General features: G+C 45.6%; 4 protein-coding genes across 5 annotated transcripts; 3 read left to right on the top strand and 1 right to left on the bottom strand.

Annotated features, from left to right (window-relative positions):
* Nucleotides 1-423: 423 nt before the first annotated feature.
* On the top strand, nucleotides 424-2,967 carry LOC131260729 (eukaryotic translation initiation factor 2A). Its single transcript, XM_058262528.1, has 3 exons — nucleotides 424-504; nucleotides 721-1,382; nucleotides 1,451-2,967. The coding sequence occupies exons 1-3, from the start codon at nucleotides 474-476 to the stop codon at nucleotides 2,678-2,680; spliced, it is 1,923 nt and encodes a 640-aa protein (XP_058118511.1). The 5' UTR covers nucleotides 424-473; the 3' UTR covers nucleotides 2,681-2,967.
* LOC131260730 (small integral membrane protein 8) lies at nucleotides 2,965-3,539 on the bottom strand. Its single transcript, XM_058262530.1, has 2 exons — nucleotides 3,214-3,539; nucleotides 2,965-3,136 (listed from the first exon to the last, which is right to left on the bottom strand). Exons 1-2 carry the CDS (start codon nucleotides 3,313-3,315, stop codon nucleotides 2,981-2,983), a joined length of 258 nt encoding a protein of 85 aa, XP_058118513.1. The 5' UTR covers nucleotides 3,316-3,539; the 3' UTR covers nucleotides 2,965-2,980.
* A 585-nt stretch (nucleotides 3,540-4,124) lies between these two features.
* LOC131260559 (protein Daple) lies at nucleotides 4,125-10,960 on the top strand. 2 transcript variants are annotated; one of them, XM_058262319.1, is made up of 8 exons: nucleotides 4,125-4,470; nucleotides 5,378-6,387; nucleotides 6,457-6,754; nucleotides 6,822-8,603; nucleotides 8,674-8,912; nucleotides 8,986-9,061; nucleotides 9,131-9,303; nucleotides 9,485-10,960. In XM_058262319.1, exons 1-8 carry the CDS (start codon nucleotides 4,420-4,422, stop codon nucleotides 9,960-9,962), a joined length of 4,107 nt encoding a protein of 1,368 aa, XP_058118302.1. In that variant the 5' UTR covers nucleotides 4,125-4,419; the 3' UTR covers nucleotides 9,963-10,960. The 2 variants fall into 2 exon arrangements, with proteins under 2 accessions (XP_058118302.1, XP_058118301.1); XM_058262318.1 differs by having other exon boundaries at nucleotides 9,131-9,414.
* A 328-nt stretch (nucleotides 10,961-11,288) lies between these two features.
* LOC131258698 (probable trafficking protein particle complex subunit 2) lies at nucleotides 11,289-11,942 on the top strand. The gene is made up of 2 exons (XM_058260067.1): nucleotides 11,289-11,430; nucleotides 11,535-11,942. The coding sequence occupies exons 1-2, from the start codon at nucleotides 11,341-11,343 to the stop codon at nucleotides 11,865-11,867; spliced, it is 423 nt and encodes a 140-aa protein (XP_058116050.1). The 5' UTR covers nucleotides 11,289-11,340; the 3' UTR covers nucleotides 11,868-11,942.
* The last annotated feature ends 2,907 nt before the right edge of the window (nucleotides 11,943-14,849 follow it).

The raw sequence follows: 14,849 nt of genomic DNA, 5'->3' as shown, positions 1-14,849 counted from the left end.
GGAGATGGGGTCAATCGCCAAAAGACTAATCCATTCCATTGGTCCACCAGTTTTTCAGTGTGATACCTTAAAGTGATAAATTTCTTATCTTAATCGTTAATTGAATAATTAATCGAAAATCAAAGTTTACATGAAACGCAAAAATTCAATAGCAAAAGCTAGAAGCGTTACAAAACGCTTCATTGTAACGGTTCCCTTGTCAGCATGGTTTTTGGTAAACGAGGATTCTTTTCTTTTGCTAAAATTACTCCAAACCACACGATTTTACATGTTTACAGTTTGAGGTTCATCCAAATCTCACTAAACATTAAAAAGACAATTCATATTTTACCAAATTTAAAGCGATTTCGACGAGTACCAAAATAGTGCATGTAAACTCCGGTCGCTGATGTGTCAAAGGCAAAAATGTGGTGACAAACGAAAAATCGTTCGTAGTCGGAAAATCGAAATCGTCACAGAAGGACTCGTGAACGATGGCGAGCGGAATAATTCCTACTTTAGCACGTAAGTACTACCTGAATGTGATGTCGGCGTGTCTCGGATGTAAGACCACATGTGTATATTGTGGTGGTTTTACGGTGGCAGCGAAATTATTCGCATTGTCTGGCATCTTCTGGCAAACATGCTTTCATCAGATTCCGACTGCTGTGTTGACGTCACACACATTCCCTTGCACACCTTGTTGATACTTTGTATTTTCGTGATCCTGTACCTCCGTAGTTCGGTCCTCGAAAGGAGTCGAAGTGTGGAAGCCCGAACAGCAACAACAGCAGCTCGAGTTTATTCCGGTGTCAGGATTTACCCCCGACCAGAGTAAATCTTGCCGCGCTATTGTTTATAGTCCGAATGGGCGATTTCTGGCCTGGGCCAACGGTTCCACCGTGCAGTTGTGCCGGGTGTCGGAGAATTGGAAGAACATCGCCTCGCTGCCTCGTCCTAAGGCGTGCTATCTGCAGTTCTCTCCGTGCAGCACCTACCTTATGACATGGGAGGTGTACACCGAGAACCCGAAGGAGACGCCGAAGGAAAAGCCGAACCTGTTCATCTATCGGGCGGAGACGGGTGAGGAAGTGTTTTCCATCATCCAGAAGCGCCACCAGGACTGGCAAATGCACTGGAGTAGCGATGAAAGCATAGCAGCTCTGTTGGTCGGCGGAGAGGTGCTATTCTACGACCACAGTCCGACTGGGCCCGGTTTCAAGCAGGTGGTGAAACGCTTCGGGGGCCTACGGAACGGAGGCGTTTCAGTGGCTCCCGGACCGTCGCCACCGCATATCGGTGTGTACATTCCGGGCACGAAGGGTGCTCCGTCGATGTGCCGGTTGTTCAAGTATCCGAATCTGGAGATGAACCAACCAGTTGCATCAAAGAGTTTCTTTCAGGTAAGTAGGACAACAAAGTTCCTCTCATCCTTGCCAAACCGGGCTAAACTCTTACATTTCTTCCGTAGGCTGACAAGGTGGACATGATGTGGAATCGCAAGGGCAACGGATTGATCCTAATGACGAGCACGGATGTCGATGCTTCTGGAGTTTCGTACTACGGCAAGCAGGCGCTCCATTACATGACTCCAAAAGGCGATTCGTGTGCGATCCAGTTGAACGCCGAGGGTCCAATCCATGATGTCGCATGGAGCCCGAAGTCGAGCGAGTTTTGCATCGTGTACGGATTTATGCCTGCCCGAGCCACACTTTTCAACCTGAAGTGTGACGTTGTGTACGAGTTCGAGCCCGGCAACCGAAATGCGATCTATTTCAACGATTTTGGCAACTTGGTCGTATTTGGTGGCTTCGGCAATCTGCCGGGTTACATTGAAACGTGGGATTTAGTTCGCCGGAAGAAGCTTACAAGCTTCAAGGCGCCCGATACGACCCTGCTCGAGTGGAGCCCGGCAGGCGATAAGTTTATGACGGCCACCACCGCTCCGCGTCTCCGTATGTCGAACGGATTCAAGGTTTGGCACTACTCCGGTGCCCTGCTTGGCGAGTACAATTGGGCCGGCGAGCTATTGGAAGTGGTTTGGCAAAAGTACGAGCCAGGGACGTTCCCCGAGGTCACCATTTCCGACAAAAAGGTAACTGGGATTGTGTCCACCACACCAGTGGCCAGCAAACAAAAGTACGTGCCACCGGGTGCGAGGAACAGTATCGTTGTGACGAGCAGCGGCCAAACGATTGACTTGAGACCACCGATTCCGGGACTCCCGCCCGGATACCGTTCGGCTACGCAGATCAAGAACAACAAGAAAAAGGAAAAGAAAAGCAAACCAGCTGATGGTGCTGAGAATGGAACGACCGGCCAGGGGAAGGATCCTGCTGAGACGAAACCACCTCAGGCGCAGAAAAAAAAGGCTCCAAAAGCAGCGCCTAAAAAAGAGAGTACTGATGGCGATGTCGCCAATGGAAATGCTAAATCATCGGCAGCAGCAGTCAACGTGACAAAAGATCAGGAGCAAAACGACTCGACCACTCCGGGCGAGCCGAAACCGAAGCCATCCCTTACCGGGGATCCGGAGAAGGATAAGAAGATTCGAGCCATCAACAAGAAGTTGAAGGACATTAAGCTGCTGAAGGAGAAGCACGAGCGCGGGGAAAAACTCGTCGCCACGCAGCTCACTAAAATGAACTCCGAGGAACAGTTGACGAAGGAATTGAGTGCTCTCAAGGTGGGGGCCGCCTAAGCCTGGCAAAAGTCTTGACTTCCATCTCTCTCGCTGCCATCCTGTGCACAGACGCACACTGCAACCCCTTACCTTGGGTGGTTTCTCTTGGTGTACAGATTAAAAACCTTTCAAACCTGGGCAATGGGCAATGAGTTTGCTACCAGGAAATGGAACAGCGGCGACAACATCGAACACACTACACTATTTTTGATACTTCAACGTATGAAACGGGAGGTGGTGTCCTTAAGCGTGAAATAAATATACTTTGCAGAAAACGTTAAAAACGTGCGCTTCGCTATTGCTAGGTAAAATAAGATTTTATTCCCATTTGGATTTTCGTTTTACGAACACCTCCTTACCGTCCTCCTGCACCGCAGTGTAATATCCCAATCCTTCGTACTTGGACCGCATGTAGGCAATGTATCCAAACGTGATGCCAAGGCAAACGAGCCCTATACTCATAACGACGACGTTCTGTTGGATGGAAAGGCCAGTTGAGTGGCACATGGTTAAACAATCCCACGCAGATCAGATGAATGTTTCCCGCTTACCGGTTTGGCGTACAGTTCAAAATTAATGGCCCGAAATACGTTTGTGGAACGCATTGATCGAATTCCGTCGCCGGGAGCCGGTTCCTTTGGTTTTTCACTCATCCTTATGCTATTGCACTATCTGTTATTTAATCAGCGCTGATGTAAACAAACCGATTTTGGGATAAAGTTTCACCTCTAACTTTAGTTTGAACGTTGTGGATCAGCAAATATGTTTCTCGTCGAGTTCACATCTATAACATCTTTAAGTATGCATTGTTAAGTATCGGACACTGGCTAAATTTGTACAAAAGTATTATTTGATTGTGGAACTACGGAATTTTTCTCGGGTATTTTTGCTTTTTGACTGAATTGATCGGAAATAAGCAATGCGTGCTTGAAAAGGTCGGGCCATCACAAGATTTGTCGTTTATCTTAAAAATGCCAAGTGTGACGTTTTGAACCCGTCGCTCGAATCGTCAGTTTTTAAAACTACGTGAGAAGGGATGCCCAGTAAAAATACAATTGAAGTGATAAACAAAAGTGTATTTAAGTTAAAAACTATCTAGAATGTATCTACACTTACAGGTTTTTCACAATGTTGATTTCACAATCTTTTTTAACAATTCACTAGATATGTTGTGAATTGTTTTTTTAACAGCAATTGTTGACAATTGCTGAATGTTTTAACTCGGGTACGATTATTTCTGTGTTTTAAAGTCGAATCAAAAGGTTATTTGTTTTAGTAAGACCAATATTTGTTTTAGTAAGATAAATTTTCAAGGTGGCGTAATGTTTGGTTGTCATTTTGATTTACGTGCACCAACCTTTCGAAGCAAATGTTGCTTCATTCACGCAACCTTGATTCGCACGAAGTTTTCGATGTCCTCAGTTTTCCGTGTTGTGTTTGTCCGCATAGAAAGAAACTTCTTCGAAGCAGCGGCTGGCCAACAATACAATCATTTTCGAGCAATAGTAACGCGATTCGCTAGTAACATGCTGCACATTTAATTCGCCGCCATAAGTGTCCGTTTTGGATCTCGCGGATCGATTCCTGTCGAGGGAAATATGCCTTCAACCCTTCGCTCGTTCGTGATGTTTGTGAATGTAGAAAATTGCTAAATGTAGTACGTTTACGCGAAGAGTGGTCACCTGAAGACAGATTTAGTGTGGCTTTAGTTGCTTAGTGTTATTTTGTGTTTCTCCGTGCACGTTAAACAAATAAAAATGTCGACCAGCGAGATTGAAGAGTTCGTCAATGGAGCCCTCGTTTCTTGGGTAAGTGTCGGGTATGACGGTGTAGACATGTGAAGAAGAAAAAACCTTCGCCTACATTGACCTGCTTAGGAAAGCACGTTGGTTGCGGGCTGCTGCAAGCTTCTTGAGCTTCTCGCATAGATCACGACGAAAAAATTCGGTAAAAGCGTTGCATCTAATCAGGGCCTGATGAGAGCTGCAAACTACGATTCATTCGCACCGTTTGGCATGGGAATTTGGAATCCATTATTCGTGCGACAAATCGGGGTGGCTTCTTTGCATATTGTCTCAGATTGGCATGAGATTTTTCTTTCCTTTTTTTCGATGTTGAATTAATCACCTTCAAACCACTTTTGGAATCTTGCACATATTCCATGCCAAGCGACTGAAAACCGATCGAGCTAAATGCTCGTGCGTTGAATGTTTTCGCGTAGAGTGTTTCCATATTATAAATAGAGGCATTCATGTGTGAGAAAAAATGGAACAAACCACATCTCCAGCAGCAGCTGGGTAATGTCTTACCGACGAAAACCACTTCACGGTAACGCCTGCTATGCTCTCCGGGGTCTAGTGAATGGATTTTTTGAGATTTGTTCGACGACCATTTGTATCGATGGTGTTTGACCCTTTTTTCTCCGAATAATGCACCGAAGTGCCGAAATAGAAGACGAAGAAACACAAAAACCTCATGGAGGCGATGGAGGAGTATTAATTCATCTTGCGGTTTGTCGCGCTTTAAGGTCGATGCCATCATCCAACCGTGTGAATGGCGCATTTTTATCGGAATTACAATTTCCAATTTGATGTCGTAATGTGGGGGTATTTCATGTTTGAGCTTCGCGGACAGCCAACCGATGCATTTGAGCCGATGATGGTGTTTGTTTTGATGCCATTTCTTTTACATTTATTATATGCTATCAACTTGCAGATTGAGTCTTGCTTGCCGCGGCATGAAATCATTGCCGGATACGTGTCACTGCTCGATGGCACGTTGCTGCACAGTGTTTACCTCCAAATTGATCCCGAGCCGCAGCACCACCCCGCGAAGATACGGAACGTGGAGGGCATTTCGGCACTAGCCACGGCCCGCACGCGCAACTTCGATGCGATTGTGAAGAATCTGCGCAACCTGTACGACGAGGAGCTCGGCCAAACTATTCTCACATTGCCGGACTGTTCCGTGCTGGGCCACTCGTCCGAAACGCGGGCCGGTCTGGAGCAGATGAAGCTGCTCATAACGCTGCTACTCGGGGCCGCCGTGCAGTGTCCGAACAAGGAGATTTTCATCGCCCGCATCAAAGAGCTGGACGTGAACACGCAGCATGCGATCGTCGAGGTGATCAAACAGGTCACCGACAGCCAAACGCTCGTACTGACGCAGGAAGCACTCGAGCAACTGTCGCCAGAGCTGATGTGCAAGCACATTGTGCGATTGGTCAAAGAACGGGATCAGTACCACGGCAAATGGATGACGTCGCTGATTTCCGACAGCGAGCAGCAGGCTTTGGTGAACAGCTCCAGCTCGAAAAGCAGCCTCCACAATGCATCATCTGCTTCGACCAGCTCGGCCAATACGCCCTCCACCACCTCGGAGAACAATCATCTCGCAGTGGAGCTGGCCGACTACAAGTCTAAGCTGAGAAAACTACGCCAGGAGCTGGAGGAGAAATCGGAGCTTCTGATGGAAGTGAAGGAGGAGCTGGATCACAAGTGCAACCAGTATGAGAAGCTCCGGACCGAAAGTCAAGATTGGTACTCGGAATCTCGACGGGCCGCTGCGTACCGGGACGAGGTGGACGTGTTACGTGAGCGGTCCGAGCGTGCCGATCGGCTGGAGATTGAAGTACAAAAATTGCGTGAAAAGTTGTCCGACGCCGAATTCTACAAGACACGCGTCGAAGAGTTGAGGGAAGACAATCGCATGTTGCTCGAAACAAAGTATGTCGTGTCGTGGCTGGCTTAGATGACATTAAAGTAATGCAAATGTTAATTTTCTTTCGTTTTCAGAGAAATGCTTGAAGAACAGTTAACTCGATCACGCAAACGCAGTGATCAGGTTATGACACTCGAAGCGGAAATAATTAAATTCAAGCAGATGATGAACGACATGACCCTCGAGCGAGACGTGGACAAGAGCAAGCTGCAAGAGCTGCTAGAAGAAAACGTGCAACTCCAGCTGGCGACAAAGAACCTAATGGCCGGAAGCGATGCGAATGTCACGAACCAAGCTCTGTCGGACACCGATACCGAAGATCCGCCTTCAAATGATAACAGCCTATCGGAACAGTTGACCACGAATGCGCAGGTAAATGCCTTGGGAACGTCTCTAGGGTCACGACCTATTGTTAACAATGTATGTTTTCTTATTGCAGACACGTGCGCTGAAATTGGAGCTTGAAAATCGTAGATTGCTTGCCGCGTTGGATAGCCTCAAGGAAGCCTCCTTCCACGAGAACTCCAACAAAATCCTTGAGCTTGAAAAGGAGAAGAAAAAACTCTCCCTCCGGTTGGAACAAACGCAGGAAAATTGCAACAGGCTCGTGCAGCAAAACAGTGAGCTGGAGAACGTGTTTAAAAACGCGCTGGAGGAAAACAAAAAGTTGCAGGACGCGATCGATTCGAAGCAGCAAATGATCGATCGACAGACGCACGATCGGGAACTCGATCGGATCCGACACATCGACCTCGAGAAGCAGATTGAATCGCTCACGAAGGACAAGCAGCGTGTGCAGAACTTGTTCGAGAGCATCCAGCGGCGTACGATCGACCTGGAGCGTTCGATCGATTCGAAGAGCAAGGAAAGTGTGCAGCTTAACGAACGGCTCAAGCAGCTCGAAGATGTGCGCAAGGAGGTGTACGATCTGCGTGGCAAGTGCGCCACGGTGGAGCGGGAAAACGTTAACCTCAACAAGGAGCTGGTCAAGTACAAGGAGGTACTGGAGAAGTGCGAACACGATCTGGATACGGCCGGTGGCCAGCTGGATGCGAAGGACAAGGAAATCGAGCAGCTAACGAAGCGCGTAGAGGAAGGTTCGAGTGTGCTGGTGAAGCTGCAGGAACTGGAGAAGGAAAACCAGGAGCTGCTATCCCAGCAAAAGATGCACTCTGACACGATATCGACGCTACAGAAAGACCTCTACGACGGCACGATGGCGACGAAGAAGGTAAAGCAAAACCTAGAGCGGCTCGGCTTGAACGAAAGCGAGCTGGAGCGAAACGACATGAACGTGGAGGTGTTTGTGGAAAAGTTGTGCAAGAATCCAGAGTCCTTCAAAACGGTCCGGGAAATCGTGCTGAATGTCGTTGGCAAGGACCACCTCCAGCTGGCATCAGACCAAGTCGGTGGTACCAAATCGGCCGACATTTGTGTACTTTGCCATCGGCAGGAAATCTACACCGTGGAGAAAAACATTGAGTTCTCGAACTGCGAAGAAATATCCGAACAGACGGTGGCGGCACCGGCCGCTCCCTCAGAAGTGGAGCTCAAGTTGGAACAGTTAAAGCAGGAACATGCCTCCCTGCTTGCCGTCCAGGAGTCGCTGCAGGAGGAAAACGCACGGCAAAAGGTGAAGGTGGCCACGCTCGGATCGCAAATTACTTCGCTCAATACGCAGCACGTCGCCTTACAGCTCGCCAACTCGCAGCTGGCAGTCGAGAAGGACATGCTCGTGAAGCAGGTCGAAGCCAAACGGCAGCAGTATGAATCGCTTCAACATGACTACGTCGCCCTACAGTGCCTTCATGAGCAGCTCAGTAGCGATTATGACGCGTTGAATGGCGAAAAGGAGCTTCTGAAAAATACGATCCGTGATCTAAAAACGGAAAATCGTGATCATCGCGAGCGCACCGTGGCGTTGGAGAAGAAAATCGAAGAGCTACAGGCCGAGCTGCTCTCTATGAAGGATGGTCTTACCAATCTGAACAATCTACGGGCGGAACATTCGAAGCTGAAGGACGACTTCCGGTGTCTGTTTACGAGCAACGAACGATTGAAACAAGACTATAAAAACGGCCACGATCAGTATCGGGCGTTCCGTACGGAAAACAGCAGATTGAAGCTGCGTATCACCGAGCTGTCCGGCGAATTGACTAACAAAAAGGAACAGATCAGCAATCTGGAGATTGAGTACACCAAAATAAACCAAAGATGTGAAGTAAGTATAGCAGGGGGGATTAAGGAGTTGCAAGTGACAGAAATTTAAAATAACTTCTTGTCCATACTAGATGTTGTTAAATATGAACGCCAGTCTAGACATTGATCGCCGCACGCTGATGGACCACGTTTCGCAGATTCTCGCCCAGTACCAAGAACTGTTGGCGCACTCGCTAGAGGACAAGCAGCATTACCACGATGAGGAGAAAAGCTTCACCGACAAATTGAACAACCTGAATCGCCAGAAGGAAAAGTTGGAGGAGAAAATCATGGAGCACTACCGAAAGCTGGATAGCTGTTCACCGAAGAAGTAAATTGCGCTCACCAAATCGGATTGGAGGTGGTTGTCCCCAGTTGGCTAATAATTTCAATTTTACTTCTAGGAAACCATTTGGTTTGAATCTCGTCAAGAAAATGCGTCGAGCCGGCTCGGAATTGATGAATCGCGTACCAAATAGAGTAAGTTTGTTTCCTTCCCCGGAAGACAACAAAGAAATGCGTTGAAACTTAAATCCTTTCTCTATATAGAATCGCCGTTCTTGGGTGGAAGAGCAACGCCTAACGCAAAGCCAGTGCCTTTCGATGGGTTCGGAATCGGGTGGGAACGAATCGGACAACAGCATCGAAGAACCGAACTCGGTAGCTTCGGATACGAACCTTCTACAGCGCGGCTCTCAATTGCGCCAGAGTCTACAGCGGAAGCCAAACAATGAAGCCCTTAACGCGACATTGCTTCGTGGAGGCATCCGTAGCAGTTTACAAGCTTCCCGACGGGATGAAGTCAATCCAGCGCATCGCAATAGCTTCCAGGGGTAAGCGGAGGCTAGGTGTGGGGTAGTTATGTATCAAATCTTGACTCACACTTCCTGCTTTCTTCCTCAGGTTTGATACAACGACCGATACGCTGAATCTTGGCACGGCCGGTACTCGCCGTACCGTGTATTTGGACGATAAGATTGTAAACTCCGGTTCCAGTACGCCGACGGGCGTGGCGGTGAATCCTTCACCGCCCCCGTCCATCTCCACGCCACCACCTCCTCCACCCCCACGGACGGATCAGAATGTCACGCCCCAGCCGAGCCAATCGAATCCTTCCTCCGAAGGGCCAACTTTTGTGCTTCTGAACCGAATTTCCACGACAACCACTACGCTGAAGACGGAAACTACGGCGAACCTTCTACCTTCCCAGCACATGGAAGTAAGTGGCAATCCGTCCGGTAGTGCCACGTCCGTTAGTTCGGGCACGCTCTGTGGGATGGAAGATAGCAATAAGAAAGATACCAATGGCAATAGCAGCAAGAAGAAGACGGAACCCAAAAGTCGAGACAGCGCAATCTGGTACGAGTACGGATGCGTTTGACGACACACTCCGATAAAACATTGAGTATTCCCGACAGCATTTACTACTAGAACAAATCCAGCAACACAATGAACAATTAGAAAGGGAACTAGCAAGCAAGCAGTATTGATGGACAGCAAGACAGGTGGCCAACCCTTTTATTTAGGTTGATCGCAGGACGAATTCTTGCCCCAGCAGCGAAATTACACTACTGACAAGTGCTTTAAGATGACGCCCACAAAACATTACCCAGTAAGAGGAGAAGCCGTTCCGTTTTTTTTTTACTTAAGTTGATTCTAGGGCCCGTCACGCTTTTGTGAATGTTCGTACGGTTGTTCTCTATAGCTTGTAGAACGTTAATCTTTTAAGTTGACACCATTTGTTTAGAGTGCATTTATTGCTTCTGTTGAAAATTACTGCCTGATACGAAACATGTCAACGGTAAACTATGAAACTCCGTTATACATTACATCGACCCAAGTGCTTAACGTAGTGAAGAGGAAAAACTCATGCAACGAAACTGTTACAAGGAATCTCTTAAGAAAAATTGTCCTTTTTGTATAAGTATTATTTGTATTTTTTTTACCACATCCTGCTAGGTGTAGAATCTTTAGGCCTTATTTAATACAACATTTATCACAACAGATACCAGCGTGGTTGTTAGCTGTTCGAAGTTTGAAACTTTATCTTTTTACCATGCATTTTGTGTTTCAACATTTCCTTCCCACTTTCCGGTCTCTTGTGTTGTAGAGCTACAAAGTTGATACTCAAGCTATGAATCTGAAACAGTATAACAAAAATCAAAATTACCATTTAAACTTATGCTACTTACATCCGCCCGGATATCATATATACGACGCGTTTTATTGGGAATAAGCATTATCCAAGCGACAATGAAGCGAAACCAGCTCCGTTATTAGCATTAGTATTTAAACATATTTAGGTCTCTTGACGCAAGCGCTACGGGAGCGAGAAGAGTGAGGTTTTAAATACAAATAAAATAAAACGAAACGCAATAAAAATTGTATACTTTTAATTTCTGTTCCTTTTGATTATTTACTATAACGTTTTTTTTTTAAATCAGATTTTTTGAGAAAATTAAAAATCTGTAAAATAGTAGAAGGTTCCCTGAATGAATGTGTTAACAGTATTGTCAGAACGCGTTTACATGCCCTGTTTGGTGTCGCCATTGAGTATATCAGTACGTCATTTGGCAGCCGTTTCTATTGGAATGAGCTTAACGCAGTGTGCATTTTGTCTGCGTTTTGTTATACCTACTACACATCCGGAAAGACACATCAGATCATTCATCGACGGATGGTAAACAAACAATTTCATATCGAGAAACCAAAACAATCCTGTTGGAACTTCTTGCGGATTTCCTTCCGTAATCTTCAGGATGAGTAGCAGTTATTACTTCGCGATTGTTGGTCACAACGATAATCCAATATTTGAGACCGAGTTCGTCACAGCCAATAAAGAAACAAAGGTAAGAGCTATTTGTGGATTGTTACAATTGCTTACTGTGTTGGTAGTACGTGAATCATGCTCAAAGGGTTTATTTTCTTTCTTTCTTTATTGAAATGTGCACAGAAAGAGGATCATCGCCACCTGAATCAGTTCATCGCACATGCCGCACTCGATCTGATCGACGAGCACAAGTGGAAAACCAACAACACCTACCTGAAATCGATCGACAAGTTCAACCAATGGTTTGTGTCCGGATTCGTCACCGCCAGCCATTTGCGGTTTGTGATGGTACACGACAACCGGAACGACGAGGGCATCAAGAACTTCTTCAATGAAATGTATGAAACCTACATAAAATATCTCATGAATCCGTTCTACACTCCAAACACGCCCATCAAATCGGTAGCGTTCGAGAAGAAGGCCCAACTGTACGGGAAAAAGTTTCTCGGAACGTAAGTCAGAGGTTTAGCTTATAATGAAGGCATCCAAACTGTTCATAATAAAACTGATAATCGTTATTGCAATATAGCTATAAATTAATCTATAAGAAGATATCTTCATTTATTCGCAAATCCTTAAGTTTTCTTTATTGTATCCTGACTAATCCACTATACTCACATTTAATTGTTTGAGAAACTTTGCTACTTCCGAAAAAATATTTAGTTTTTGGTTTCTATTGACTGATAACAGTACATTGAGCCGTTCAACTAACATGTGTCCTCTCCAAAAGATACAAGCATGTCGCCATGACGTGTTGTAGAAAAAAAAGGAAAAAGGCGATAAAAATATACTCTTCGATGAACCGTTTTTATTGGTTCGTCGGGTGGTAAACCAAAGGGGCTCGATACGAGAAATGGGGACCAACTCCATGCATCGCTTTACTCTTGTCCAGCGAAGCGTAGAAATTTGGTTTATCCGGTTACGGTTATGGTTGAGGGAAAAAAAGGGAAGAACGAGCACCAAGCAATATATCCTGCGACACACACACCTCCCCCCTACTACCGGGACGAGAACAGCGTTGGACGGACACATTCACATTTCCCTCCAGCCTGTTCACGCTCCGGATAAGCAAGGATACCCAGTCCGTCGGCTGAGCAACAGGTAACCCGCTGTTAACGCTTTGATAAATTTTCATTATGCTACGATTAAAATCATCAAACGATTATAGCTAGACCAGGTGCTGGTGGTGGCCGTGAGTTGCTTGTGGAAACCAAAAGGGGATTCCGACGGGGTTGAGCAGCGAGATCCTGAGAGATGCCGTTTCATTATGATGAAAAAGCATGCCCGCCCGGCTTGTCTATTCCGTTGCTTCATCGCAGCTGCGTCCGCGCTGTTGGAGAGAAGATCCGTTAGCCATTAGGTCGGTTAGCTGTCGTTGGCAGAATAGCTTGTGCTGCATCCCACGCTTCCATGTTGCGCGGGTCTAGCGTGGGTCGTTCGCTACAAGTACCGGGGAAAATCTTTTCCACCGGCGCCGGTCCTCATGGAGGGTGGGCTATCAAATGCATAAATACGCAACGTTTCCAACAACCTGTGGAATATTTCTTCGCGTCTGTGAGCTTACCTCAACGCATGTGGTGCCGTATGGCCAAGAAAAAAAAAAAAACGTTCGTACGATACTTCTCCCTTTTTTGTCACCGTTGCACATTCGTTCCGGCTGAGTTGCAGAGTATCGAAAGGGTTCTCAAAGGACACGCCGGATGCGTTAGATCTTTTACAGCCGAAGGTGATCCATTGCTTCACGGTGCGGTGCTAGAGTTCGGTTGATCGAGCGTGAAATTTAATGCACCTGTTGGTTTATTTTAAATCTGATTACACACCTTACAAAATGCCGCTAAAACATGTGTTTGCAATTAAATGTAAATGTTGCACATTCGATAATATTGTAGTCATACTTTATCTAATAACTGATTAAACGCTGATCATAGCGAAACACAAATATCTTTAAATTTAAATGCTCCCTGGAATGTAGAAATAAAGAGTAATTCTTTAAGGTAAAATGTAAGTATGAGACCATTGGATCATATCTAAAATTACTGACAAAATCAACATTTTTGGAAACAATATATTTCTACTTGAGGGTTATATTTTGTCGTGTTGTCGTGCAAAAATATCTTTGCCTTAGCCTTCGGTCTTAATCTGAGAAACAAAATGAAATATGAATGAATACCCTTAACGTTTTTTCACATCATATTTACGTATTTTATGAGTTCAGTAACGTCTGGAGGTATGCCACTGATGCTCATTTTTATAGCCTCAGCCATTTCTTCGGAAGTAGAGCAAAATTGAAGAAGTACTTGGCCTGAGTGTCTACGAACGGCTTGCATCTGCATACTGCTGCCAATAATTACTCTGGAATCCCATTTTACGATCCGTGCGAGTGGAAAATAGTCCCTTCTTTGAACTTCAAAAGCCTGATCGACCTGAACCCGCTTCAGAGTGGCCCCTACATTCCAAGGACATCGCACTAACAGGGAAACCGTTGTAGATTATCAAAGGATGCCAATTTATGCAATAGTTGATCCAGCGCGTATGACATATTAACTAAATGTTACTACCTATCGGTCGAATTTCTTTTGAAAAAGATAATCGAAGCAGTGTGTGTGAACGTGTGGTGTATAATAATTATGAACAACGCGTTTGTCACTTGCAAGTGGATGGGGGTTGGGTCGTTAACATGCTTTCCACAACCGAGGAATCCGACCGGGAGCCACTCATTAATTACTTTGCCTGCACTCGGCTGGATAGAGTTTTATACGCGCCGCTGACCATGACATCAAGACCCTAGGATAGGGGTTGAAATTTTACTCCCTTTTCTTCGCCCGACGTGTACCATTTTTGCGGTTAGTACACTTGAGCTGGTGAAGCGTGAGAAACCCCGCGTAATTTATTTATTTTTATAACTATCCCTCCCCTCGGTGTTTCAATTTCTCTTCGAAGGATCGCAGGATACGAAGGTCCAGGATACGTGGTCACATTATTCCCGATTATTATTAGATTAAACTTTTCAATATTTCATTGATTTGAACAACTATGGTAAAAACTTGCAATTTAAAAAAAAAAAGAATTATTAGTGTAAACGCTTTAAGCCAATTGAAAAATGGCTAATGAATCCATCTGTTGCTAGCCACTTTCGCATAATTGGTTTGCCATGCTCTCTTGCGGACACTTCAACTTCGACACCCAAACGGTTAATCCGAGCATTAAACGGGTAAACGTGAGTGCGAAAAAGGGGAAACCGAAACCCTCCAGATATAATGCACTCTTTATCAAATGTATGCAAAACGGATATGCGGCTGAATTGGTCTAATTTGTAGAAAAAAAAAAAATGTTTGCGCGAAGCGGTGAAGTGCATTTTAATTTGCATTCGCAGTGTGCTGGTGGGATTTGATGAAACGAAGTGGAAATGAAAATAATGAGTGAATTGCTCAATGATGA

The sequence above is a fragment of the Anopheles coustani genome, chromosome 3 (assembly GCF_943734705.1).
Source record: "Anopheles coustani chromosome 3, idAnoCousDA_361_x.2, whole genome shotgun sequence".
In the NCBI taxonomy this organism is placed as follows: domain Eukaryota; kingdom Metazoa; phylum Arthropoda; class Insecta; order Diptera; family Culicidae; genus Anopheles; species Anopheles coustani.
This window is presented reverse-complemented; position numbering and strand designations above follow the sequence as displayed.

Bases quoted from the DNA above. Each gene is read 5' to 3' on its own strand.
- LOC131260730 (XM_058262530.1), bottom strand. From the start codon at position 3,315: ATGAGTGAAAAACCAAAGGAACCGGCTCCCGGCGACGGAATTCGATCA. The intron at 3,137-3,213 runs GTAAGCGGGAAA...TCCATCCAACAG, and splicing joins TTGAACTGTACGCCAAACCG to AACGTCGTCGTTATGAGTAT.
- LOC131258698 (XM_058260067.1), top strand. From the start codon at position 11,341: ATGAGTAGCAGTTATTACTTCGCGATTGTTGGTCACAACGATAATCCA. The intron at 11,431-11,534 runs GTAAGAGCTATT...AAATGTGCACAG, and splicing joins CAGCCAATAAAGAAACAAAG to AAAGAGGATCATCGCCACCT.
- LOC131260559 (XM_058262318.1), top strand. From the start codon at position 4,420: ATGTCGACCAGCGAGATTGAAGAGTTCGTCAATGGAGCCCTCGTTTCT. The intron at 8,604-8,673 runs GTAAGTATAGCA...TGTCCATACTAG, and splicing joins AAATAAACCAAAGATGTGAA to ATGTTGTTAAATATGAACGC. The intron at 9,062-9,130 runs GTAAGTTTGTTT...TTCTCTATATAG, and splicing joins TGAATCGCGTACCAAATAGA to AATCGCCGTTCTTGGGTGGA.
- LOC131260729 (XM_058262528.1), top strand. From the start codon at position 474: ATGGCGAGCGGAATAATTCCTACTTTAGCAC. The intron at 505-720 runs GTAAGTACTACC...GTACCTCCGTAG, and splicing joins AATAATTCCTACTTTAGCAC to TTCGGTCCTCGAAAGGAGTC. The intron at 1,383-1,450 runs GTAAGTAGGACA...TTTCTTCCGTAG, and splicing joins CATCAAAGAGTTTCTTTCAG to GCTGACAAGGTGGACATGAT.